At 48.4% G+C, this 26,972-nt stretch overlaps 10 protein-coding genes across 10 annotated transcripts; 4 read left to right on the top strand and 6 right to left on the bottom strand.

Annotated features, from left to right (window-relative positions):
* Nucleotides 1–103: 103 nt before the first annotated feature.
* Triagg1_1328 (uncharacterized protein) lies at nt 104–2,213 on the bottom strand (the record flags this gene model as incomplete). The annotated part of the gene is made up of 4 exons (XM_062895386.1): nt 104–1,481; nt 1,534–1,596; nt 1,651–1,777; nt 2,045–2,213. 4 exons carry the CDS (start codon nt 2,211–2,213, stop codon nt 104–106), a joined length of 1,737 nt encoding a protein of 578 aa, XP_062759667.1.
* A 2,755-nt stretch (nt 2,214–4,968) lies between these two features.
* Nucleotides 4,969–6,270, top strand: Triagg1_1327 (uncharacterized protein; the record flags this gene model as incomplete). Its single annotated transcript, XM_062895385.1, has 3 exons — nt 4,969–5,290; nt 5,351–5,833; nt 5,900–6,270. 3 exons carry the CDS (start codon nt 4,969–4,971, stop codon nt 6,268–6,270), a joined length of 1,176 nt encoding a protein of 391 aa, XP_062759666.1.
* Nucleotides 6,271–6,618: 348 nt separating this feature from the next.
* On the bottom strand, nt 6,619–8,397 carry Triagg1_1326 (uncharacterized protein; the record flags this gene model as incomplete). Its single annotated transcript, XM_062895384.1, has 3 exons — nt 6,619–6,933; nt 6,986–8,008; nt 8,080–8,397. 3 exons carry the CDS (start codon nt 8,395–8,397, stop codon nt 6,619–6,621), a joined length of 1,656 nt encoding a protein of 551 aa, XP_062759665.1.
* Nucleotides 8,398–9,043: 646 nt separating this feature from the next.
* Triagg1_1325 (uncharacterized protein) lies at nt 9,044–10,403 on the bottom strand (the record flags this gene model as incomplete). The annotated part of the gene is made up of 5 exons (XM_062895383.1): nt 9,044–9,091; nt 9,189–9,305; nt 9,364–9,637; nt 9,705–10,210; nt 10,260–10,403. 5 exons carry the CDS (start codon nt 10,401–10,403, stop codon nt 9,044–9,046), a joined length of 1,089 nt encoding a protein of 362 aa, XP_062759664.1.
* Nucleotides 10,404–11,127: 724 nt separating this feature from the next.
* Nucleotides 11,128–13,254, bottom strand: Triagg1_1324 (uncharacterized protein; the record flags this gene model as incomplete). Its single annotated transcript, XM_062895382.1, has 1 exon — nt 11,128–13,254. The coding sequence occupies one exon, from the start codon at nt 13,252–13,254 to the stop codon at nt 11,128–11,130; it is 2,127 nt and encodes a 708-aa protein (XP_062759663.1).
* Nucleotides 13,255–14,777: 1,523 nt separating this feature from the next.
* Nucleotides 14,778–16,400, top strand: Triagg1_1323 (uncharacterized protein; the record flags this gene model as incomplete). The annotated part of the gene is made up of 1 exon (XM_062895381.1): nt 14,778–16,400. The coding sequence occupies one exon, from the start codon at nt 14,778–14,780 to the stop codon at nt 16,398–16,400; it is 1,623 nt and encodes a 540-aa protein (XP_062759662.1).
* Nucleotides 16,401–16,443: 43 nt separating this feature from the next.
* Triagg1_1322 (CAZyme family AA7) lies at nt 16,444–17,982 on the bottom strand (the record flags this gene model as incomplete). Its single annotated transcript, XM_062895380.1, has 1 exon — nt 16,444–17,982. The coding sequence occupies one exon, from the start codon at nt 17,980–17,982 to the stop codon at nt 16,444–16,446; it is 1,539 nt and encodes a 512-aa protein (XP_062759661.1).
* Nucleotides 17,983–18,933: 951 nt separating this feature from the next.
* Nucleotides 18,934–20,928, bottom strand: Triagg1_1321 (uncharacterized protein; the record flags this gene model as incomplete). Its single annotated transcript, XM_062895379.1, has 9 exons — nt 18,934–19,166; nt 19,223–19,288; nt 19,341–19,395; nt 19,451–20,038; nt 20,091–20,150; nt 20,213–20,418; nt 20,475–20,570; nt 20,621–20,657; nt 20,725–20,928. 9 exons carry the CDS (start codon nt 20,926–20,928, stop codon nt 18,934–18,936), a joined length of 1,545 nt encoding a protein of 514 aa, XP_062759660.1.
* A 1,427-nt stretch (nt 20,929–22,355) lies between these two features.
* Triagg1_1320 (uncharacterized protein) lies at nt 22,356–24,053 on the top strand (the record flags this gene model as incomplete). The annotated part of the gene is made up of 2 exons (XM_062895378.1): nt 22,356–22,404; nt 22,549–24,053. The coding sequence occupies 2 exons, from the start codon at nt 22,356–22,358 to the stop codon at nt 24,051–24,053; spliced, it is 1,554 nt and encodes a 517-aa protein (XP_062759659.1).
* Nucleotides 24,054–25,576: 1,523 nt separating this feature from the next.
* Nucleotides 25,577–26,789, top strand: Triagg1_1319 (uncharacterized protein; the record flags this gene model as incomplete). Its single annotated transcript, XM_062895376.1, has 3 exons — nt 25,577–25,854; nt 25,951–26,074; nt 26,133–26,789. The coding sequence occupies 3 exons, from the start codon at nt 25,577–25,579 to the stop codon at nt 26,787–26,789; spliced, it is 1,059 nt and encodes a 352-aa protein (XP_062759658.1).
* Between the last annotated feature and the right edge of the window lie 183 nt (nt 26,790–26,972).

Below are 26,972 nucleotides of genomic sequence, written 5' to 3'. Positions count from 1 at the left end.
CTCACAAATGTTTGCTAATTTCTGCTCATAGGTCACCTTGGATGAGCATATATGCACAGTAATAATGAGAACTTGTTAACTAACTTTTAGAGACATAATGTCACTAGGCAACCTTTTTCTCTACAAACTGCCATCCCCTTTCAGCCGCCTCAAATTGGACGTACAATTTATCGGCTTCTGCCGCCATGTCGCTCGTGAATCCAAGGTCTTTATAAGATGCTTCAGGATCCCTAAAAGCAATCCCATGAAACATCAAAGGTAAGATGGATGTTTTGTAGTCCTGGCCGTTAACTTCCAGTGTCGCCCGGGTCATGATTATCGTCCCGATGAAAAACACAATGACTCCAAATGATGCTGTTGCTAGATATGAGATCCACTGCCATTGGATCCGTACGCAAGTCGTGTTTCGGTACGATGTTCCGTTCCAGAAGCTATCTCCTATTCCACCTTCGCTTGAGTCGATGGGATTGCTTCTTGCAAAGGTTGTCAAACCCCTGGTCAATCCGTCAAACGCTCGCTGAACGTCGGCAAATTCCAGTACCCCTCGATTCCATATGGCCTGCCATTGTATTTCTCCGTAGAGAAAATATCCGGCTGGTGTAACCATCGTAGACACGTCTGTGTTTATGAAGGCATCGTTGTAAAACAGTGCGCTCATGGCGCCTAACTGTTGCTCGTCAATCATATAAAGACATTCCGGGCGTACGATTGAATCGTTCACAACTATGTAGGAATTATTTTGTCGGTAGTAAGACACGTTGTAAGCCAGCCATTTAGTATCAGAGCCGATATGAAACCCGGCATCTTGTAAAGCGTTTCGTTCAGTCGTATTGACGCATGACACGTCGACAGAGCCCATATACTTATTGTCGTTCTCATCACCAGAGGACCAGACTTCGGAGGTGTCCATAATCTCCTCTTTGAGGGAGCCTATCTCTACTTGACCAGTGTAGCTGATAACGCAAGGGTTAATTTCGCACACCGCAGCACCGTAGGTCCTGCAACGCCATGGAGTAGTGGAGTTGTCTTTGCATTGTGTGAGCTGTGACGCCATGATTTGTACTGAAGCAACCGGAGAAACTGAAAATATATTCTCGGCCGCCATTTTCAGGACGCCCGAGTTACCGCTGACGTACTGTGAACCCGTATTGACTGAGAGAGTAATGTTTGCGGCCTTCCAATACCAAGTAGATTCGTTGGTTTTCACCACTTGGTCAGAGACGTCTTTACACTTTGAGCAGTAGCCCGAAGAGTGGTATGGCTTTGGATAGGTACAGTTTCCTGTTGGGCAATCGAATGCTACAGGTGGGATCAGACTCTCATTGAGCATTCCTATCATCATTGGGCCCATAGCACCGCCGTTGAGAGTATGCACGTTCGAAGGATCGGGATCCAATAGATTGGCGTGATGCGTTGTCGCAATTGTGCTTCTGACAGAAGGGTCAACTACGGTACAGTCCTCGAGTTGGACCAATGCTTGTCTTATACTTGGTTAGCGCAAGCTATACGAATGTGAAGAACTTTTTTCCTTACCCGAAAGGATCGACCAGAGTAAGAATAATCGTGAGAATTGCTCCTAGGACTGGTATCATTCTTCTGCAAAGCCATGAATCAGCGAGCGTCATAGACGAGACAATTAAACCCTCATACCTTCCATTTCGATGCGTCCACAAGAGGCCTAGTGATCCAACCACTCCTCGCGAGGCACTATCATATTGCTGTAAATCCCAAAGAGGGCGAGCTTTTCTGTACCAAACCCACTTCAACTGGCCAATGCCTATGAGAGTGTCAGCACATCAGCGTTGTCATCAGTGTTGGCATTGGATATTTTATGCAGTCGTACCATTAGACACTATCAATGCCAAAGAGATCTTGATTAGGAGCGTGCATATTGCCACAAAAGTATTGATAGTGATTACAAGGGGCCAAGACGACAGTACTTTTCCTTGATATGGACGCAGCCCCAAGATGAGCCCAAGGAACACGGCAATAGCAAATAGGCAGGATAGTAGCTCAGGCCACCATCTGCTGAACACGGACAAACTGTGTGTTTTGATCGATTTCTTCTTAGGCGCCGCCCGCCCTTTTTCCCACTCTGATTCTGGTTCTGAGTGTCGTGACAAATGGGCCTCCGCTTGCTTTGCGTGTTCTCGGATGAGCGAAGCGGAACTAGACTGCTGATGGGAAATCCGGTCGAAATCGTGCGACGCCATTTTGGGAAATATTTGCCAAACAGCACTTGACGATGTGGTTCGCTTCTCGTCCTAGCATTACTATATGTGTATTCGAAGCTTAAAACGTTGTTAAACATGAACGAGGAAGAAGCTTGGTGTTAAGTTCCGACATCCTTTGGTCAGCTGATGGGTGCGCCCTATTGGTATTTTCCTTGCCTATTAATAGCATTCGGGTCAATTCTATGCAAGTTCCGCTACACAAGTTCTGATCAGCAACAACAATGCGCTAGGTCGATCGCTGACATTAATTGGCATGGAAACACTACAGTAACATCCTTGCGCTCTATGACACAAGGCATGGTTTTTAATAAAGTGTTTTCGGAAGCACTGAAATTGCGAACTGACAGTTTCCTATGTCAATACTCCCAAAGAGTTTATGAACCTCCTGTTTCTGTTGGTTTCTATTGAAATAAGACTTTTCCGGGTAGTTTCGAAAACCAGTCGGGCTGTGTGAATTAATTTGTCGCAACTACCTATAGTTATAATAGGTTTAGCACTCCTGTAAGATTCAAGTTTTAACCCAAGTACTCTGCGGGGGCAGGCAGAAATGCCGATATGCCGAAAGGGTTGCCTGTTACACCATCTCTGAATGGGAGAGGAAATAAGAAACTTGACAATAAACGATGACTCCTGATGTCCAACAGAATTTACATATGATTAAAGTTGCAAAAGAGCGCACTGTGGCTCCCATAGTTTGCTGGGTTGGCCCAATATTATTTAACGCTTAAGAACTATAGAATGTTGTATGAAGCTGCTCTGGATCCTCGTCTGTTCATCAACGTTCAGTGTGATCACTGTGATCCTACCCCGCTCTCACATTACACAGTGACCACTCCATATGGAGTAAAGGATTAGACGTTTACATGCCGACCGTCCTGCCGAAAGATGGCGTGGCTGACATAGACTCCTAGTTCTAAACAAATGTAACAGTAATCGGTGTATGGGTGGTTCTGTAATGCTGCATGCAGAGCCTCACTTGACTTGGAACAGTTGAGACTACGAATTAAATGCGCACTTCTGGACGAATGGATACGATAATTTTAAATAGCTGAATTAAACATTCGTGAGGCAACTAAGCAAAGCCTGATTTGGGCTTTGTGGCTGTTCAAATGTAACTGAGACAAGAGCCAGATATCGTTTATCATGTAAACTATGCATGGGCAGTTTCAAAACACCATGCGGGAACTCAATGCGTCTCTCACTTCTACTGCTTACCAACAGGGATAATGCGAGATAGGCTCTATATTGATTGACGATCGCAAACCGTCTCTACTCCTTCATGCATACGTCTGATTCTTATTTTGTTTGCATTTAGGGTAGGTTGTCACGACGGGGAAGTGGAGCAAAGAGATCGCAATGAGGGTTCTCCAGGGTAACTCTGTTGCCAGGACGGGGTCGATGAAACAGGTGGGATCATGGTTAAGTATCTTAATCTGTTTGTAGTCGTATAGCGAGACAGAAAGTTCAGCTGCTTATGGTTAGTAGCCGTGGTATTGCGAAGAAGCGAGCAACGAACTCAGAGGCACCAGCAAGTAACCCCAATTTCCCAAATGGGCTGAGCTGTTATTAAGACAACGCTATTATAGCTCTACAAACACCTGATGAACCTGAAGACGGAGTTTATCGTCCGCGGAGATGAACCCAAAGTTGCTCCACCTAAAACATGCGTACATCGAGTGGTTTATACTGTTCGATACGTGTGCAAGATATCCACAAAGATGCAGGGCTGTGTATGCGAGGAGTTGCTACTAGCACCACTAGTCTTGGTGTTCGCCACGATCTATTTCCAATGGTTGTGGCGTTCTAAGCTCCTTAGTGCCTTGCTGGTTCAACCTCTACCTATCATGATCTACCTAGATAGTCATAGGAACCATAGTGCAATCTAGGCTGTAAAGAATACAAAACTAACAACACCAGTTGGGCATTAAGGAAAATGCTTGTTGGGTGTAAACAAAGCCATAGATTTCTCAAAGTAGCTGCATATGTACATGGGCCGCAGATGGCCTTTACTAAAGGTTTAACGATTCAAGTCTTAGCTGTCCATATCTGCCTGACGTTTTACCCGTCAACTGAATTCTGTGATTGTTCTTGAATACCTAGTGATTCCATCTCTAGGCCCTGTCGATGCGATTTGTATCCGGGGAGGTAAATCGCCAAGGTCAGCCAAGAGTTATATTATATCGACGTTATACCCGGCACTATAAAGTACCGGTCCGGCTTTAAAAGAAAAGCTCCCGAGATTCCCAATGATTGGCACAAGTTGTCAAGAAAAGATTGCCCCCTGTGGCGCTACCCACATTCTACACCGCACAGACGAACAGAGTCTAGAGTCAATAGCTTCACCTGAAGAAGACGCTAACAAGCTCTTTCAGCTGCTCCAAAAACTCGGCTATTGGCGCAAGCACCGCAATAGTTTGGCGGTCCGTTTCCCAATTCTGGGTGAGGCTGAGCTGGACCTGCATTAATCAGGCAACCTAGATTCAGCAGCCAGGGGTGAACCATGGAGCGGCGGTTAGCATCGTGAAGCTATCTAATGGGGTTGATGAAGAGAGAGAGAGAGAGAGAGAGAGAGGAGGGAGGCAAAAACACAACAATGGCGACTCCTATGGATCTAATAAAACTCGTGGAGCAACTAAATAAATAGTTTTGCGTGTAGACTATCTGACCCTTTCGTTCGTGATCTCCTCTGCAACCCGTCTCAACGTAGCAGCCCTCCATACAGATATCTGCCAAGATGGTAAAGATAAACTCCGTCGTTTCCCTCCTGGCCTTGAGCTCCAATGCTTTTGCATTCGGCCACCAGCCCAACCGCCATCCCATACCCGTCGTCGAGGAGTTTGTCGCTTGTACCACCGAGCTGGGACGCCAAGTCAACCGCCATGTCCCGACGCACTGGAACTACAAGACGAGGACCGTGACTTGGACCGAGAAGTTCACGACCACTCCTCACCCAACCGTGACGCCAACCAAGACCAAGACGAAGACTGTTACTTCCTTTGTCAGGACAGTGACCACGGAGCCCGCCGTTACAGATATCGCCACTATCACGAACACCAGTGAGAATCAGCAGCTCATTGTTTGTAAGGGTCTGGAAATACTAATTGACTGATAAAAAGACACCGCTTACTTCACTACGACAAACACCGTGACCGAGACCGATACCGAGACCGACACGACCACCGTCACCACCACTCCTACCACCACCATCCCTGCTCCCGCAGACTTCACCCCCATCTCCCAGGAGCCCGGCTTCGTCCCCAAGATCAAGGGCCGTTCCGCCAACAACCTCCTCGAGCGCGGCAACACTCTCCAGTGCAAGGGCGGCCGAGGTGGCCCATCATTCTACCCTCCCCTGCACCCTCAGTCCGTCACCTGCACCAAGATCATCGAGCCCATCGTCATCAAGCGTGTCACAGTCACTGCCAAGGCTTGCACCAGGACTGCCCGTCCCATCACCAAGACCGCCACGAGCACCGTCCTGAAGACTTTCACTCACACTGAGTGGCCGTGTGAGGTTACCAGCACGGTTACCGCCACTGCAACCACCACCATCACCTCGTCGGTTGACTCAACTACCACCACCACCACCACTTCTACTAGTAAGCTGATTCTCATCACCCTCTTACACATAACACGAGATCAACCAAAACTAACATCCTCACCAGCCACTGAATCAACCGTTGCTCCCCAGCAGACTCTCCAAGCAGTCTGCGGCCCCGCCAACATCATCAGCACCGCCAACGGCGGCGAGGGCATCTCCAGCGTCAGCACCTCCGCACCAGGCGATTTCCTCCCCGTCAGTGGCGCCACGACCCCATACAGCTGCTGCCTGGCCTGCTTCAACAGCGCCACGCCCTGCCGAGGCTCTATTTCCTTCACCACCGGCTCATGCTTCCTCCTCGTCGGAACGGACAATGTCTGCCACGCAAACCAGTTCAGTGGCATCGATTCGTATGAAACAGCACAGGGAGCCTCTACAGCGAGCGTTAGCAACGGCCCTTGTGGTATGTTGGCTAATGGCGGTAGCGTCAACTAATTGATGGGTGAATGACGTTGGGGATGATGATGGAAAGTATCAGTTGCTACGAGTAGAAAGACAAGACAGGGACTTCTTTCGTATTACATCTATTTCGCTTAGAGAGTACATATTTTAATGACCATATTAGATTTGTATAGCGGTGCATAGTCATGGAGTTTAATGCCCCTTTAAATGAGATATTGAGTTTTCTTATTCTGGAATTCAGACTTGTTTCACTATGAGTGTATGATAGTGATGTCCTATCGACACTAGCCGAGCGAAGTCAAGTTATGCCATCCAATTGGCATCATTAAAACTATGTATATTGAGAAAAGTAATGGTCCATCACGAGTCCAGAGCCTCGAATCAATGAATAGCCTGCTGAACTCTGGGATAGACCCTGACCATCTCTTGATATAGCTCGGGGTGGTCTCTTATCATGACTTGGGGATCCCAACCCGCAGCAACAAATATGGTGTCGATACCACTGCCGAGAGGCGTCGTGAAGATGTGCCCGATCTGGAAGCCAATCAAAAACGCGTAGGCCATAACAACGGCAGTGAAGCCTCCATTGCTATTGTATGGGGGGTCAGTCTCGAGGAGGTACAAATAGGCAAAGAGGGCGCATGCATAGCCGATGAAGATGGCGCCGAAAGAGAGAACTGGGCCGACAAGACAATCCTATTCTCTGTTAGCGATGGCTGATTTGGTGAAATGCGATTGTGTGACTTACATTGACCAGAGCATCAATACCACGATCCTTAATCATTCTCCAGGTATCTTTGGCCGACGCGATGTAGGCTTTACCATAGAGGGCAATGTGGCAAAATGCGTACCGGTTGACGAATTGCACAGCCCATTCGATGATGGCTAATATGCAGCCGAGGATGCAGAAAATAGCATACGCAGCCCAGCCACCAAGACCACCCTCGCTGGCTCCCTGAGACCGAGCAACGCTGCACAATTGCTTCAGAAACTGGATAAAGGCCACAATGAGGCTGCCAAAGCAGATGGAGCCAAAGCTGTAGGTGAGCGCTCTTTTGGCGGCGCCGCGTGTTGCCTTCTTGGGGAAGTTGTGAGGAGAGAAATACCAAGATCCATAGACGCCAGCGATAATGGTGTGAATGGTGTTCTTTAACCACTCAGAGATCCAAAACATGGCGAACGTCACATAGACGACCAGGCCGATCACCTTTCCATGACTACAGTTGTTTCCCGAGACGGAGCATCGTGGGTTGTCGGGCGAGGGCTCGTAAGAGACGTAAATTGCGACGAGCGTAACCGAAAACCAAGCAGCCATTGCTGTTGCGAAGAGACCTCCGATGAGACTGACAAGGTAGACATGGCCGTATTTCTTGCTGACGTCAATACTCGTCTTGAGCATCAGTGCCGAAAAGGGGATCCTGCCAATCCAGGTCCAAAAAGCGAATATGAGGAAGACTGCAAAGATGAGGAACACTATACCCGCAGACCAGTATCCCACAATCAAATAGTATATAGCCGTACCGAGTGCCCATGCAAGGTTGAGGATGCCAGTGACCCAGATGAATGCTTTAGGGAAGAGGCGCGCCAGCCAGACGTAGCCGTACGAGAAGACAAAGGCGATGACCAGACAAAAGCCGAAGAGTATAATAGTATTGCTATTCAATGAGAAGCTGTTGATGTCATCGTAGATGCCGTGGCCGTCGAAGCCCTTTGTATAGCCGTGAATCGCGAGACCCGAGATGGCCACAAATCCTGCGAAAGCAAGGATGAACTGCGACACAAGTACTCCGGTTAGTCAACACGACATGTTTAGAGAATGCAATTCAGTGAAAGAACACGTACAAGAAGCCCTGCCCACCAATCATTGTACTTTGGCTTTTCAAGCCTGAAGGCGTCGTTGAACGAGTATTTCTCGTCGTGGGCTTGTGGAGGGTTGAAGCTGTAAGGCGGAGGCGGTCCGTAGGGATGATCTTGGTAGCCGTTGACAGGCTGCTGGTTGCTGTTGTATGCAGGATTATAGGCGCCGCAATTGTTGTTGTTATTGTTGTATCCCTGATTTTGATATTGATTCTGGCCCTGATTTTGGTATTGCGGATGCTGCTGCTGCTGTTGCTGTTGCTGCTGGGGATCGCCCTGCAGGTACTTGTCCGCCTCACCCATTGTGGCGCATCAAATAGAACTTTTTGCTGTTAATGGCGGCGAGAGTGAGAAAACTGGCTTGTACAGTCGCGGAGCCTCAGTTGTAGAATATGTACTGTTCGCGAATAAAACAGGGACAAGTGAAGAAGGGAGAAAATCAAGACGGCACAGAGGCAACTAAGGGAGCAATTCTCCCAAAGGAGCTGCAAACAGCTGTAGGTTCCCGCTGTAAATGCATGAGGTCATGGCGCCACAGAGGCTCGGCTAGTGGCTTCCGATCGTGAAGCGAGCTACCGCCATTCGCTGGATTACAGCGCCTCGGGGGATCTCCATCCACTGCACGATCGGGCCATTTCAGCGCTAACGGCGATGTGGCGATCTGCACAATCTCACGTTCGCATATTCGGCACTCTCTTATCTTGGCTATCGATTAAAGCACGTGTTTGAGGCTGCACCTCTACTTCTTCTCAAAAGTTCAATCTTCAACGGAGGACACGGCATATGATTTGCTCTCCAGAGTTTCTTTTCTCTTCTTTTTACTTTACACAGACACGCGTGCTGTGAACGTGAGCTTATCAACGTCATGAAGATGCCTCAGACCCGATGTATTTTTGTCCCTTACCAACCAGCATCTCCGATCACTGGCGAGCCCATCATCACTTTATATCTATTCAGATGAAGCCACGCTTTCCCACGACAAAACTGGCTTAATCACCTATTTGCCAAAGATTAGTCATTTCAACACCTCTGGCAATATTCTCCGTCTCATAGAGCTACGTATACCTAACAATGAATGAAAACATCAACCTCACCTTTCCAGTCTTCAGATCTTCCAAAGCTTGGTCCAATTGTTCGGCTGGGTAGACCTTAGACAGTTTGTCTACAGGAAATTTGCCCTGTTTGTACAACTCAACAAGCCGCGGAATCATCTGTTGCAAAAAGCGTCGGTAAGAGATATTTACATGTACACAGGTTGATATCTCATACCTCGTGAGGATTGGTAGATCCTTCAATAACGCCTACAATCTTCTTACAAGACACCAACACATCCAACTCATTGATCTTGATATCTGCTTCTGGAGGCAGCACGCCAACAAGAGCCAATGCTCCTCCATGAGCCAGAGCTTTCACTGATGTCTCTGCCAGAACGGCCACTCCTGTTGTCTCGACTATCATATCAACTCCATCTGGGAAGATACTTCGGATGCCCTCGTTGATATCATGGAATGCGCCAGAGTTGATAGTATGAGAAGCCCCAAGGCTAGTTGCCATTTGAAGTTTTTCATCAACCACATCGATGGCTATAATCTGCGCAACTCCAAGCGCACAAAGCTGCGAATCCCACAGCACCCATTCCGACGACTGCAACCGTGTCGGATTTCTTCGGCTGCAGTGCATTGAACACCGTTCCTGCTCCAGTCAGATAGCCGCATGATAACGGTGGCAAGCAGGAGAGGTTATCTTCAAGACGCAACTCGACTTTCACCACAGATATCTCTGGAACCATCATCAATTTGCTCAAAGAGGACTGCCCAAAGAATTGCGCAAAAACCGGCGTTCCATCTGGAGGAGAGGCTGGCGAGTTCATTCCAGGACCAGCCCGGCCCGTTTTGACGAAGTTGATCTCTGTCATACGGGTGCAACTTCCGAGTTTCCCCTCTTGGCAATATCGACACTGTTGGCACGTATGGAATGATAGGATCACGATGTCACCAGGAAGCAAACGTCGATTAGAAACACCGAATTCAATCTTGCGCACAACCCCAACACCTTCGTGGCCTAGAATGGCGGAATAGCCACCAACGGGCATGCCGCCATGTTGAACCACGATATCCTATTACAAATTAGTATACAAATGCACGAAACTAGTCGGCAATACGGACTGTATGGCACAGGCCGGTGTACAAGATCTCCACAAGGACCTCATGGCTCTGTATTTCGTCAAGTAAAATGTCTGGGAGAATAAATGGGGCACCTTTCTTCTCAACAACATAAGCCTTTGTTGGGATGCTCTTGAGGTCATGCATATTGAGTAGAATACAAAACACAATTTGAATTGGTCGTTGCAACCCCGAAACTCAAGAATTCATGATGGTTTTATGCGAACATGTTATAGCTGCTCTCAATAACAAATCAACTCTCATTACAACTCAAAGAAGAGATCATTCGATTACCCCGACTTCTTCCACTCATGTCCTGCAGCTGAACACCGGCAATTCGGGTCGGGTATTGCGTCAACAAGGAACGGCTATGGATGTCGGATACGATCTTGGGGTAACAGGGGTTCCATGTGCGATCCAAGGCTTTGTCAAACGTTCCGTCCTCCGCTTGATTACTTTTAGTGTACAAATGAAAAATCTTTTGGTGAATTAGTTGAGCAACCTAGTCTAACTCTTCTAAAGTAATGTACATACATACCTTGAGTTTCGGTCCTGGGGTAGGCTTTCGTAGAGGTTTCGAACTGACTTAGTTGCGTGCATCTTCCAGTCGCACATTGCAGACTGCCTACGGACCGAACCAAATATTGGATCCAAAGAGGGGAAATAGCAGATATATCGTACTTATACATGCTTAAAAATACAAATAGATGCGAACTACGGATGCTCCGTATTAGTCTCTACCATTTACTTCTGAAGCGTCTATGATGCTAGGTCTCACACAATCCATCATACCAGAGGAAGACAGTTCGAAGATTGAACAAGAAAGCAAGTCTCAATTCAATCTTTTATCTTGCAACTCTAAACTTGAAATTTATGCCGAGCTACTGGGCGCAATTACAAAAGAATCCGCCGACACACACCCATCTGTTGCTACAAGTCCGATACCTCCCGATGCATACTGACTATCAGTGATCTGTAAATCCACATCACCAACACGAACTCGGATCAAGTCATCATATGCCGTTAGTATCACTTTGTACTTTTGATCCAGGTCCCACGGAAACGCCTCGCTTGCGAGTTCAATTCTCTGTGCGTCCAGCGCCTTGACCAAAGTAATTCTCCTGTCCTCAGTGAAGAATGCGGCGTAGTAACGATTGAGGCCTTGGACCCTTATGGCTACACCAGCTGGAGCACCAAATTTGATCATGAAGTTGGGGACCGTGACGCTGTAGTTATCCCACTCTCGTGTACCATAGGTGATAATGCCTTCACCCTGCCCTTGGGCGATGATAAAAGATGAATTGCTGAAGTTATCGGCACCATTGACCCAGGCTCGCCGCCAAAATTCGCATGGTTCCTGTAGAGGTTTGCGAACTAGCGAGTTCGGCACACCGATCCAGGAGAGGCTATCAAGCCAAATGGTACCTTTATAGGAAGTTGTCGTGCTGGGACTCAGGGCAATGCCGATTTTCTGGATAGGCTGGCTATCCATTTCGTCCGGGATTGTCCAAGTCAATGAGGATTCCTCTCCTAGTTTCAATGTAGCGGAGGGTCCATCGATTGTGACCAATTCATCATTCCGACTGTATACTTTCAGCCTCAGCCCAGCGACAACCTGACCGTCACCCTCACTGCTGGCTCTTATTTTGGCTGTGACTGTCTGTCCAGGGTATACCAGTGGTGATGCCATCAACTCATATGTCTTCATGTATAAAACCTCTTTGGGGGTAAAGGTTTGAGTGAGGACTTCAAGCTGGTCTTGTTCTTGGCCCAAGTTCTCCACATCGATGGCCAACCCGGGACCATATTGGCCGTCAACTCGTTGCCGCAGCGTAGCTGAGATGCTCTGCTGGGCACCAGACGGTCGTGAAAGTTGAAAGCCCTGGGTACTCCCTGGAAGACTGAAATGGAATTGGGCACCGCCCTTTGGGGGCTCAAGTGTTTTGTAGCCAGCCAGACGTCGACCAATGTTTGCAATATCGTATGAGATTCGGACAGCATTGTTGATGGAATACCCACCATCCGCGCTTGAGATCAGAGCACGATCTGCCAAAGGGCCCCTCCAGTCATACGGTCCCTGGAACGCAGAGAGTCCAAGCATCGTGGCAACAAGACAGCCCACGTTACCAGAGTTGCAATCCGTGTCCCAGCCGCAAGTATTGATAATGTGCATTGCCTCGTCGAAATCGTTACTGGCGTAGAGCACAGCCATTATCATAATAGCATGATTGGGAATGACGTGACAAACTCCGTGGAACTTGTCGTACCCATGTGAACCTTCGATACGCTGACGAGTCTTCATCCAGTCTCCATCTTCCGCGACCCATTCTCGAACTTTGCCTATCACACGGGCAACGAGAGAGTCCTTAGGAATAACAGAAAGACCAACGTCGAGAACGTGATTGATATCCTTTGATACAAAGGCTTCTGCTTCCATTGCGGCCCACAGCTGAGCTGCGTATACAGACTCCCCGTCATGGCTTACTGAACCGGCAGCGCGTGCAAGTTTAGCTGCTAGTGTAGGATTGCCGGGGGCAACCAATGCCCAGCCATCGATGAAGATTTGTGCGCCTATCTGTTCGGCGACAGTTTTGCCGTTTGTTTTAATAGAGCCGCTAAGTGGCGCAGGTATTCCTCGCTTCAAGTTCAAAAAGGCTGTGTGTTCTGTCGACATGCCTCGGCCTCCCCACCAGAATATTGTTCGATGTTCAATAACATTGTTCAGCCATGTTTGGCCAATGTCTTCTGATGAGATGTCGGGAGAATAGCCGTGTTCCTCTAGTGCTCTGACGAACTGAAATGTGCCCGAGACATCGTCATCCGTGACAACAAGAGGGTCGCCGACTTTTTCATGGACATAGCCCCGAATGTGGCCAAGTTCTTTAATTATCCTCTGGTGTGTCCAGCCTTCGAAAGGCCGTCCAACATATACCCCGATGAGCTTGCCGAGTACTCCAGCATAAACTCTTTCGAGGTAATCTTCTGGTATGTTCGACATGATAAGTGTAGCTCTCAAATGTAACGCTTGGAAAGATTTCAGCTCATCAACGCATGTAGCGCCAAGTACGCCTAAACTCTCTATTGCAACGGTCTTTCTCTCACACTTATGGTTTCAATAAACGCGAAGAGAATGCACTAATTGTGAGAGTAAGTCGGGATCGGAGACCGGAGATGTTCATTGTCTCGGAACCGTCATCTCAAGAGGATGGCAACGCCTTCTCCGCAATTAATGCTTGAGGCTTCCCCGCAGGCCCAATCTCCATGATTAATCCCGGGAGAGGAGGGGCGCTGAACTGTATCCAATGAGGTGGTAGACCGAGAGCTGTAGTACCCAACTACCCCAGACTCGTCGTATTCTAGTACGTCGTAGTCTGATACAACAAGAAACTAGGTCCAATCCTTCAACAGATTTTATTTATTATAAGAGTCTCAAGTTAACATCGCTTTGGCCGAGGTTCCTGATATTTGAATGCCGTACACATCTGACAGTCTTATATACTCTTTGCTAGGCTTTTGGTTTGTGAATCTTGTTAACAGAGGCGCTCTCTTGGTTGATCGTCCCCGTCAAGCCAGCTGCTTGTGAAACTGCTACACCAGACAAAACATGTAACCACTGTTCGTATCTTGACTCCTCAGCTGCTTGATCGGCACGCCATTCTGCACATGTGGACTGGATTACATATCTATTAATCAACGAGAAGGATGACTTTAGCCGAACTATGGTTCGATGGTCGTGTTAGCACATTTCTTATCCCCACAGCCATCGATAATGCAGCTCGTTCAAATCCAACTCGTGTGACCCCCAACTTGGCTACCGAAGTCATTACCGACTTTATCAAGTCCGACGGCGTGATCTCCGCTTTCATCAACGAACTAGTGTGAAGATGGCATTCACACGTGTGGGAGGTGATCTATCCATACATGAACTCAATAGGTATTCAGATGGAATGAGATCACTGATTTGCCGTAACTGAGTCAAATCAATGTATTTCTGGGCATAAAATACCTGAGTAGATGGAAACGCCTTTTGAGGTTGTGATTACGCGTATCTATCTTGATGAGACCTGTCATGAGGCTTCTCTAAATTAAATGCATTCATGCATCACATCTACACCTAATCAAGGACAACAGTAAGCATTCAATAACTGGTAAAAGCTTAATTGGCATGCCATTTAGCCAGCCGAAAATCCAGCCCAAATCTAAGCGTTGGCGATACCGGAAGGCTCCTTCGGACCTGATTCCCGCTGGCGTAAATCTGAAGATTTGGGGGGGAAGTTTTAGGCTTCCCCATGGGGAATCTGGGGAACGTCGCATGGGGTCTTCTTCTCCGACATTCTCATAGACTAATGTCAGTAGACTCGATCGGTATATATGTAGGTAGAACAGGGTGCCATCCGAAACTTGGTATGAAACCTACAATATTCTACATGTGAGATGCGAGAGTTATTCTCTCTATTCTTTGAACGGTCATTATCTCCTACGAGAATACATTTTCAAGTATTTTTCATTGACTAAATCATTATGACTGTCACACCGGAGCGTGGAGATGCTGTAGATGTCTTCGTGGACATCGATCCGGCAGCAGCCATAGCGACAGACGATGAGCACTCTTTATCCATCAAAGAGGCCTTCAAACGCTACCCATCGTCAGTATTCTGGGCCATTGCAATGTCTCTGACTATTGTAATGGAAGGCTACGACACAATTCTCATTGGCAGCTTATTTGCGTACCCCTCGTTTGTCGATAAATACGGCGTCTATGACTCCAATCTAGGGCAGAAAAGCATCACAGGAGCTTGGCAAGCAGGACTTATCAATGCTTCTTCATGCGGTGCCATTATAGGCCTCGTCGTCAACGGCTACGTGACAGAGAAATTCGGTCATCGTATTGTTACAATGACTGCTCTTGTTGTAATGTCGGCCTTCATCTTCATCACCGTCTTTGCTCCGTCCATTCAGGTTCTCACAGCTGGTCAAGTCTTGGTCGGCATCCCATGGGGTATCTTTGCGATAATGGGATCTGCATATTCCTCAGAAGTGTGTCCCTTGGCTCTGAGAGGCTATTTGACTTCTTTTGTCAACATCTGCTGGGTCATTGGCCAGTTCGTGGCTGCCGGAGTCCTGCAAGGTCTGGTTAACAATGACACGGTGTGGTCATTCAGGATTCCGTTCGCCATTCAATGGGCGTGGCCGATTCCTCTATTCATTCTTGCTCTTTTGGCTCCAGACTCGCCATGGTGGCTTGTACGCAAAGGCCGGCTGGCTGATGCAGAAAAGTCTATCCGCAAGCTGTCATCTGGATTGACGGATACGCAAGTCAAGCAGAAACTTGCCATGATGGTCCATACCGACAAGTTTGAAAAGGCGGTTCAGGCTGAGTCGAGCTATCGCGACTGTTTCAAGGGCACCAACCTTCGTCGAACTGAAATAGCCTGCATGATACTCTCAGCGCAGACACTTCCTGGAGAGGCAATGTGTTACAGCGCATCTTATTTCTTCACACAAGCAGGGCTACCGTCTGCTGATGCATACAAACTGAATCTCGGAAGCATTGCGCTTGCCTTCATTGCTACCTGCTTGTCATGGGTTCTCATGACGTTCTTTGGGCGCCGAACACTTTTAATCACCGGCCTGGGCCTCTTAACGCTGGACCTACTCGTCATCGGCTGCCTATCATACGCAGCGGGATCATCAGCTCAATGGGCTCAATCAGCACTTGCCATGCTCTGGCTGGGAATTTACTCAGCCACTCTTGGCCCTCAGTCATTTGCCTTGGCTGCTGAAATCTCTGCCACGCGTTTACGATCACAAACAATCTCTCTAGCTCGAAACGCTTACAACGTCGTAAACATTGTTGACAATACTGCAGAGTCTTATCTCATTAATCCCACAGAAGCCAATCTAAAAGGAAAGACGGCGTTCATTTGGTTCGGCCTTGGGGTCCTCACAACCATGTGGGCAGTATTCAGGCTCCCAGAGACAAAAAATCGAACGTACGAAGAGCTGGACGTATTGTTCGAAAGACATGTTCCAGCATGGAAATTCTCGTCCGCTCAAATCGACGTTGTAGCAGAAACCGAGATTATACAGGCAGGCGAAAAGGGCGACAAAGCACAAGAGATTGAGTTTGCAGAAGCAGTTTAAGATAGTTTCCATAGTATTATACGAAACAATATGTTGCTAGCTCTTAAGCACCCGGTGTCTCGGCCAAGTCTGGCGTATTCTTAGTAAACAGGTTCAGGGGATCAAGTCGGCCTTTAATTGCCTTGATGCGAATCAGTCCCTGCGCTCCGTAATAGCTGAATCCATCGCCTTTCAGGGGATGAGTGAAGTTGAGGTAGCGAGTCGGCATAACAAGTCCTGCCTTTGTAACATTTTCCATCAATCTGTGTGCCCATGCTTTGGATTTCTTCAGCCCCTCTTGATCATCTGGCGGTGCTGCTGCGAAAAACCCAAACATCAAATGCGGCTCACGGTTGGCAAAGACGGCGCTCTCTACGGCGCTCGAGCCGGTTCCAGCACCGTGGCTGTCATGCATAATAATTAGTGATGAAACCGTTGGCATCGGCTCCGATATGATGCGCCCCAGCTCTTCTGACCAGTTAGGTATTGAAGCTGTCAGTCGAAAATGTATGAGGTTGTCGTGAAGTGGACGTTGGGGGATTGACACTAGAAATTCGTGAGGGGTTGCTATTCTTCCGTCAGTATTCCCCGTAGAACCTATGAGAAACGGAGTAGCAAAGTTGAACTCACCTTCTTTGGCAGTATTGGCTATAACGGTTCCAAACTTGAGAACCCGCTCGAGGTATTCCTTTGCTTCCTCGAGGTCGCTGCGGTCCTCCTCCAGAGCCCAGAAGAATAGAAAGGAAAATATAGCGCCGGCCCCAGTTGGATCGATGACAGCAACATCGCCCGCAAACTTGGGAGGTTTCTTCCATGCATATAGTTGATTCAGTTGCCGGCCGATTTGAGGCGCTTCTGTCAACGGGAAGACGATATTCCCGGCCAAACAATCTGGGCGGCGGTACACACGAACACGAAGAGATGTGACCACTCCGACAAGACCAGCGCCGCCACCACGAAGCGCCCACAGTAGATCGGGATCACAGCCGGCTTCGTCTGTGTCCATGATTCTCCCATCAGCCAATACAACTCTTCCTCCAAGGATGTTATCCACGCCCAAACCCATTATACCATTCAACGAACTATAGCCGCCGCCGCAAGCCCAACCAACGTACCCAACCTCGGAAGAAAAGGCCGTAGGCGTTGTGAGTTCATGATCGTCCAAAAACTTGAGCAACTTCCCGCCTATCACACCTCCTTCAATAATCGCTTCGCGCCTATCTGCAGAAAGGACTATTTTGTCCATTGAGCGAATATCGAGCGAGACATCTTTAGGTCCAAAGGCAAGATTCCGGCCGCCTTGATCTACACCCGAGTTTCGAATAGCCAAAGTCAGGCCATTCTGTGCGATGTACCGCACCGTTGTAGAAACCTCTTTTTCACTAGTCGGGCGCACAGTAGCTACAGGGAGAATCGTGACAGATCTATCGTTGACTCTGTTCAGGGTCTCATAATTCGCACTGGATGCTGTGTAGATGTGGAGTTGGGGAGCTTCGTGATGCAATCCAAGGAGCGCTGGCGCATCTTGTGCAATGATTGACGCTGAAGAGAAGCTCGGAGGAGGTGCATCATGAAACTCGGGGCCAGCGGCGATGGATGCCATTGTCCAACGCAGATATGATGAACCGTGGAGAGGACGAGTTGTTTCTTCAAAGCTGAACCAATGCCTAGGGTTTTGAGATATAGAGAGTTGTAATGACGAGATGTCGGCCTTTATACCGCAATGAAGGGGCGTGCAGATTCGACATGAGCAGATATTAGCCCATTACACTGCATCGAAAGGGCGTCGATGCCCAAAACTTTGAGCATCATTGACATAAGTTCCCCATAATAGTCTGGCATCAATAAGCTGACAACCAAACTATACAGCCAAGCTCCGGAGATACAGAGAAGCAACTGAGACAGATTCCGCCAATAAAACTTCCATGTATGTAAGCAGTTCTACAATTGGTTAGAAAGACTATCCTTGGTCATTAGTTATGGAGTACAAAGGTGTCAATGCGTTGTTTCTGCTTACTATAGTTGGTTCTGAAATAGACACAGCCAATTGGATCCCTATTTTAGCGAGGCAAGATCCGAGGTCTATAACCCTTAACCAGTTGCGCAGTTTATACATGTGAGCTCAAAATTCGCCCAATTAGACAAGTTGACGTTCAGAATCCGAGGTACACGGCTAAATGTTTAATTACAGAGTGCTAGCTAATATCAAACGCCGCCACCCGAGCATCGAAGGAGAGAATCTTACATGAGTCTTAAGCTAAGCAATATGCTCTCGGACTTAACTTAAGGTTGAGGGGCCAGAAAACCAATATTGTAACCTTGCGGACTTAACTTAAGTCTGAGGTGGCCGAAAACCAATATTGTAATCTTCGGGATTTTACAAGAGTCCGCCAAGACCGATTATGATCATAAATCATTTTCAGAACGTGGATAATAATCTCTTTGTTCACCAGAAATTGAAAGATATAAAGCCGCCAGTGTTGGCAGCACAGTTCCTCGTTATTTCAGTGACAAAACTAACAATACGTCTCTGTTATCTCAATACAAACATCATTTATAGCGAATAATTGAATTCAGGGTTCTCCTTATCCGTCAAGTCCAGGAATTCCTGATTCTCACTTCTGGTATAAGACGGATCCGCCCGCAAGAGACTCTTCTTGAGGTTCTGTCGACGATAGTACCACCAGATAAACACAAGATCCACAAGGCAAGCCACCCAGCACACGAGGATGGTAATCTCGGCTGGTCGATATTCGGGTGCATCCTTCGGTCGGAATGTTTGGGGTCCTTGATACAAGTCAATAAGAGTAATCAATAGAGGCATTTAATGGACGGCTTTATACCGATAATGTTTCCAACGCAGTATCCAACCAGATACATTGCTGCTACGGTTGTCTTTTTGGTCCATCCTGTTCATATATTAGCATGCAGATGAGAAGCTTCGGCTGCCATGAGACTCACCAGCGACATTGGTGGATATCAACGATAGTAGCGCAACAAACGGAGTCGGGCTTGCCTAATTATCATCAGCCATCTGTTAAGAATCGCCTTCATCTTGCCTGGTTATTTACCTGGGTGAGATAGTATCCGGCGAGTCGACCAGCAGGCTTATCCAGTGGAATGGCAACAATCATAATCACTCCAGCCATGGCCACGACAAGACCTGACATGCACACCAAGATGCGGCTTCCCAGACGATCACCCAAATACCCACAGACTAACAAGGCGATGACCTCGACAGCTCCGCCAGGAGTTCCATAAAGTAGACTCTGCTGGGGAGTATAGCCAAATGAGACAATGAGTTGGCTGAAGAAGTTAGAGATGCCGCCATTTGGAATGTTGGCAACCAGAGCATAGAAAACAAAGCCCCAGATGGCGGGATCCAGCAGGGCTTCCTTGACTTGGTACCACTTGAAGTGCTTGTTTCCGATTCCCTGCTCGTTGGCCTTGATTCGTTGAATGGCCAACACTCGCTCTTCTTTGGTAAGGAATCTAGCGTTGAGCTGACTGTCAGGCATGATGAAGAGGAAGACTATTCCAACGGTGCTAGTCAACACTCCGGTAAAGACGAAAATTGCCTTCCACGGGGCGATTGAAAAGCCATAGGTCGAGGCGCCGTGAGCGAAGCCGTACGCTACCAGACCACCAAAGATTTGGGCCTATGACAAGGTCAGCATCAAGTACCTTGTCGAATGCAACAAGCCAACATACCCAGCCATTGAAACTGAACCAAATGGCGGTCCTGAGTCCTTGTTCCTTTTTAGTATACCACTACGCGATGATGTTAGTCTTTTTCTTTTCTTGGGATTAAGTGGCAAAGTGTTATCGCTTACTTGAGATACAAATAGAGCGAACCCGGGAGTCACAGCCGCCTCGAATATTCCCAAAAAGAGGCGAATGACAACAGCCCCCCCGAAGTTCTCCGTAGTCGCAAAAAGAGAGAGAACAAGTCCCCACATGATGATGTTGAAGGCGGAATATTTGGCCAGAGGAAGTCGTTGCAACAGACGATTTGTCGGGAATTCCCAACCAAGATACCCTTCAGGTCACATGAGTCAACTTGTCACTCAAATGGAAAGAAGAGAGTCTGCTTACCAAAGTAGAACAAACTCGACAGCCACTGATAATTATCGCCAACAAGTTTGAGGTCGTCTTTCAGACCCATGATGCTCGCGTACGACAGTGTGGTTTCTATCAAAGGTCAGATGCTGCGTCCTGGTTTTCAAGCAAGGTAAGCTTACTATCAAGGTAGTTGAGGCCGTAAACAATACACATGATCTGCGATATGTATGCAATTAATTTACTGGTGTTGAATGACTTCCGAATATTTGATACTTCAACTCACCGGCATAAGGTTCAGGTCAATCTTGCGCAACAAACGCCGCTCCGTCTCCTCATCAAGCTGCAAGGCAGCCGTATCCAAGCCGGCAACGGCATTGAGGGCTTCATCCGCATCAATGTCAACAACCTCTCCCTTCTCAGCTACACCCAGCGTTGGGGTTTGCTCCAGGTCGAGATTCTCTTTCTTTTCCACCATTTCACCAGACATTTTTGGATCTTGCGATGAGGGACGTAAAGGACATGGAATGGATTCCTACTACGGAGATTCGGAGCTTAAGAGTAGAGGAGGGAAAGCCTGATATGGTTGGCGGTCTATCCTAGTTACTTCCTAATACTACATTGTCTTACATACATCGACGCCGACCCCGCCCTCTCCTCACCGATACACCCCTGTACTTATCAAGGATGGCGGTCGATCTCGCAGCAAAGAGATAAGACACGGCGGAATGGGCTTTCCGTGATAGACAGATTGATGCACAACAAGTCACACGATAACGAATGGCAATCAGGCAATGAATCAACCGTGGCATTAGCGCTTTGCACTACAGAGGGCGCTTCGCAAGCCAGTCTTGATTTATCTGTGGATGTTTTGTTTGATTCAATGAGGAGAAGGCGTGAGACGTTGAACAAGTGTACAGGACGAACATATCCGCCCCCGCGTATCACAAAGCGCGGAGAGAGGGAGGCCAGTCCATGCATGTACATAGCGGTAAAGAGAACCGCAAATAGTGTCGATATGCAGGGATAATGATACATACAGAAATACCCGGTGATGGAGAGATCATCATGTGTCCAAAAGTACAGAGCCGTCTTGCCGCCTTGTGAGAGCCGTCGGAAACGATACTACTCCGTACTGTATCGCACAATTGCCAGGATTAACGGGTCGTATCTGAGTAGTACGACAAGCTGAACCTGGGTCACCCATGTAACCTGCACCTGTACCACGTACATCTTTCTGAGCGCCAAAAGGTTAGCTGTACGTGGTACAGGTGCAGGTTACATGTACATGGGTGACCCAGGTTCAGCTTGTCGTACCAGTCGTTGTATCTCGGGTTATATCGATTCCCGTTTTATCCACGTACCCCCACAGCTGTTCAGATAGGCACGACAAATTCACGGAAGAGCTGAAAAGACCCGGTTTGCGCTACTCCGATTCGAGAATGCCGGCGAGGCTGGCTGTTGAGAGCTCTGGAAAAGGAGAGCATCTCGAGGGATCTGCTCTCGTGCGATATTTAGCCCTGCGATCATTGTACAGCATGTAAATTAAAGTCCTGTACCTGCATAGACAGGGAGCGCATCACTGCCGAACGTAACCCTAGAGCAAGCCATCTGTGAATATGTAATCAACTTTGAGTCCAGAAAGTCCAGACTAGAAGAGTGCTCTTGATTCCTCAGCCTGAGGCAAATTCAGCCTGTCATGACTCAATTTTATGAAAATTGGCATACCCGTATAAAAGAAATGCTAGGTGACGCCACGTCAGCATCACCCTGACGCGACAAGTAAAAAACCAAGTCTAGTCTTCCAATCTCCTTCATGTACTCTGCCTTATACTTGCCAATTGCTTGATAGTGTCTTGGTAGTCACAATTGCTTGTTGCGCAGTTCAGAATAGTTGCCGGTACCTCTATGCAACACATGCCGAACCTACGCGTATTCACATGCTCATTATGCCGGGCCACGCCTAGTAGAGGCCAGAAACGTCTTCCCCAAATCATCAATGGCTGCTATAGCAGCGTATCAAAGCCGAATAAAGGTGGCTCATCCCTAAGAGGATAGCTCTAGTTCTTCTAGAACTTCATACGCTTTACTAACGCTGATTTCATCGCAGACGCTAGGAGACAGCGGGTTGTGATACTGGGCTCCGGATGGGCAGGATATACCTTTTCTCGCACCCTCGACCCGTCCAAGTACGAGCGGATTGTCATCTCCCCTCGCAGTTACTTTGTCTTCACGCCGCTGCTGGCCTCGACGTCTGTTGGTACTCTGGAGTTCCGAGCCGTCCTCGAGCCTGTCCGGCGTCTACCGGGAGGCGTACGCTTCCATCAAGGATGGGCCGACGAGGTGGACTTTTCTCGCAAAGTTCTCCGTGTCGAAGCCAATGCTGTTGACCCTCTTCCGGATGCTATGCCACCCTCAACATTACCAAACCCCAGCCAGCCGCTGAGAGGGGAGACATTCGACATCGAGTACGACAAGCTCGTCATTGCAGTCGGCGCCTATAGTCAGACCTTTGGTATTCAAGGCGTCCGAGAACATGCACACTTTCTACGCGATGTAGGTGATGCGCGACGCATCCGGCTTCGGGTGCTCTCTCTCTTCGAACAATGCTCGTATCCGACTCGTTCGGGCATCAAGGACGGCAGTATGGCGACGAAGCCGCTCTCAGAGGACGACAAACGATCCCTGCTTCACTTCGTCGTCGTGGGTGGCGGTCCAACGGGAATTGAATTCGCGGCAGAGCTACACGACTTGATTCACGAGGACCTCAAGAATATGTATCCAGAGCTGATACCGCTAGTGCGTATCACTGTCTATGATATCGCACCCAAAGTGTTGCCCATGTTCGACCAAGCGCTGGCAAACTATGCCATGGACACGTTTGCACGACAGGGAATCCAAGTCCGGACGGAGCACCATCTCGAGCGTGTAAGAGTGGCTGACGGGGATCTTGGACGTGCACACGGCGGGCTCAGCATCAAGATCAAAGAGTATGGCGACGAGGAGGTCAACGCAGGGTTAGTGGTCTGGAGTACCGGATTGATGCAGAACCCATTTGTCGAGCAGCTGGTGGGAAAAGAATTTGCGATCAACGATGGCTCTGAGTCGGGACAAAGCAAAGCTCCGCATCACCGTCTCCTCAAAGACCAAAAGACGGGCGGCATCGTCACAGACCGTTATCTTCGCGCTCGTATAACCAATGACCAGGATACTTCCAGTGGTACAGCAGATGCCGTCCTACCGGATGTCTTTGTAATTGGCGATTGCGCCGTAATGGAGAACGACAAGTCACTGCCCAAAACAGCACAAGTCGCCTCTCAGCAAGCCGGGCATCTCGCAAAGCAGCTCAACAAAAGCATCCAAACTTCCCCGACCCCTACCGACGTCAGCAACGCCTGGAAGCCCTTCAAGTTCCGCAACTGGGGTACGTTGACGTACCTCGGCGGGTGGAAGGCGATACACCAGAGCTCTGCCGACGAGCTGCGCGGGTGGGTTGCCTGGATTGTATGGCGAGGAGCTTATCTGACGAGAAGCATGAGTGTGCGGAATAAGCTGATGGTGCCTGTGTATTGGTTTGTGTCTTGGGTGTTTGGGCGAGACATTTCACGATTTTGATGGTGGGCACATGGGCATGCGTGCTTGTTGTACGCTTTCTTTTTTTTTGTTCCAAAACACATATGCATATATGTTGTTTTCATGGAACTTGTAACTGTATATGACCACAAATCAACTGCTGATGCCATATGGGCATCCCACAGACTAACCAATGTCAGCTGTGTACGCTGGCATGTTTGTACGATGAAGAGGCAATTGCACTCCTAGCCGAGCTAATCTTTTGCCTTCCTTGAGTCTCGATACTCATTTTGTATATTATCAATAGAACAACTTCCCTCTTCATAGAACAGACGTCTGCTTATGTAAAAGTCTCAACCTATTCAGCCCAATGACGGATAATCTTTTCCGTAGGATAACTAGCGGAAGCTGACCGCATTGCCCTCATTATGACGCCGAGATGACCATGCAGCAAAGAACTTACACATCACACGCACTGACGCAGCCTCAACCAAAAGAACCATGAAGCAGATGGCGCTCAGCTCAGGCGGGAACCAGACCGATTAAATACTGACGAGTATCAGCGCGATTAGCGCTCCACGCTTAGGTTCTTACAGCGGCTAAATGCAGCGTGGCATTGATTTGGCATTAGCATCAAGCACTAGCCATGGGCTTCCTTGCGCCCCAAATTAGAGAAGAGGTTATCGTTCCTGCGGAGATGACTTGAACGGGGTTTACAAGTTTATATAGTAACAGATAGTTTATACAGATCAATGGATAGTAAACAAATATTCAAGCGAGGTTATTAGTTAGCCGTGACCCCTCAATGAGTTGTGCCATCTTCAGCCGAACTGCCGAAAATAGACGGCGATTTGTAACCTGACTGACCTGTTGTATTCTGACAACTTAATAATGCCTTTGGCCTTGTCATTTGTCATCCTCAGCTTTTGTAAACTGTCCAATTATTCATCGCCGAAGAGAGCTCAATCGCACTATTGAAGCTGGATCAAACTCGCTCTTTGACATCAAGAGCCCAAGTTATCTCCGCCTAGGCGTTTCCTAGCATCGATCATACGATCTGGCTCAGTCAAGTCGGCATAAGAAACTCTCGGCATTTAGGCATGTCACTAGTGCCATCTTCTTATTGGTTGAGTCCAGTTTACCCAATTCAGACAGCGGTCCGATCAACGGCGATCAAAGGGGGTCTCAGAGGTCCCATCACGTTGGGTCGTTCTCAATGCTACATACCTCTCCAGTATAGAGTTTTTGGCTTCCTAATCGTGCTAGCCCTCGCTTCTTCGGCGCTTAGAAATGCAGACTTGCGTTTATTTCTGCCCTTTTCACTAACGGTGGCGCAATCAACACTTGTCCAATGCTGTTCGAACAAGTAGTAATCAGTGATCCACCGCAAAAGTCGGCATGCCTTCTTCAACGGGACGATCCGCACACACTACTGCATCTATAAGTACAACCGCCTTGCATAACCCTTCGAGAAGCAATCCTCTGTCGGCACTACCCGTCTTATTCATTTGATCAATCCATCTTTCTCCTGTATTACATACATCAATCGCCTTACTCATCTCACAATGGCTCTTCCCAAGACTGCCAAGGCTATCGTAAAGCAAGACGCTGGGGTTGCCATCATCGATGAGGTGCCGCTTCCCAAGCTCCGAGACGGCCATGTGCTGGTCAAGACAAAGGCCGTCGCCATCAATCCCACGGACTGGAAGTACATCGACCTCGATGACCCCAAGACTAATGGTGTAAGGAGCGGATGCGACTTTTCGGGCGAGGTTGTGGCAGTTGGCGCAGGAGTCACCAACTTCAAGGTTGGCGATCGAATTGCTGGATTTTGTCCCGGAGTGTGAGTTTTTTTTTTAGATCCTTTACACACAATCCTCTCTATCCTGGGGAGTATTTGAACTCTATTAGTTTCAATTGCCTAACGCCATACTCTTAGGAACATTCTTGAAAAGGAGGATGGCGCCTTTGGAGAATATATCGTCGCTCAGGCAGATGTGCAGTTTCACAACCCTTTGAGCGATGAGGAGGGAGCGTCCCTTGGAGTCTCAATCTTCACAGTCGTAAGTCAAGACTCGACACGACTCGTCATCACCCGTTAACGTCTTCTGTCTTCTTCAGGGCCAAGGCCTGTTCCAGAACCTAGGACTTCAGCTTCCATCAGATCCCGTCTCAACGCCCGAACCAATTCTCATCTACGGCGGCAGCACCGCTTCCGGTCTCCTAGGAATCCAGTTCGCCAAGCTGGCCGGATACAAAGTCATCACCACATCCAGCCCCCACAACTTCGACTACCTCAAGTCTCTGGGCGCCGACGTCGTCTTCGACTACCGATCACCCACCGTCATCGACGACATCATCGCTGCTGCCGACGGTGAGCTGACAGTCGCCTGGGACTGCATCTCCCTCCTCCCCTCAGCCAAGATCTGCGCTGCGGCACTCTCAGACAAGGGCGGAAAGCTAGGCTTGCTCCTCCCAGTGGACCCGGATGTCATCAGCCGCATCAACCCCAAGATCGAGTCATCCAGCACTCTCGCCTATTCAATCATGGGACAGTCCCTCAACCGATACGGCAAAGAATTCCCCGGCAGCGAGGAAGACAACGAGTTCGCAAAGGAGTGGAGAGACTTGTCTGAGCAGCTCTTCAAGGAGGGCAAGGCTAAGGCGGCCAAGCTTGACGTCAACCGCGGCGGCAGCGGCCTCGAGGGAGTCTTGGTGGGCTTGGATGAGTTGCGCAACGACAAGGTTAGCGGAGTGAAGCTCGTTTACACCATTTAGGATGGGTTGTCATAGCACGTTGTATGTAAGCATTGAAAGGGAAAAAGAAAGAATTAAAATATTGTGTGCTGCATTACTCAAGTTCCAAAGCATTCTAAAGTTCGTAATGTCCTAGTGCATTCTGAAAATGCATGCCTATGTAGATGCGTATCTCACAGGTTCTGCATGATTACATGTATGCGC

The sequence above is a fragment of the Trichoderma aggressivum genome (assembly GCF_033847375.1).
Source record: "Trichoderma aggressivum f. europaeum strain CBS 100526 chromosome Unknown scaffold_003, whole genome shotgun sequence".
Lineage (NCBI taxonomy): Eukaryota > Fungi > Ascomycota > Sordariomycetes > Hypocreales > Hypocreaceae > Trichoderma > Trichoderma aggressivum.
Note: the sequence above shows the minus strand (reverse complement) of the source record. Positions and strands in the feature narration are given on the sequence as shown.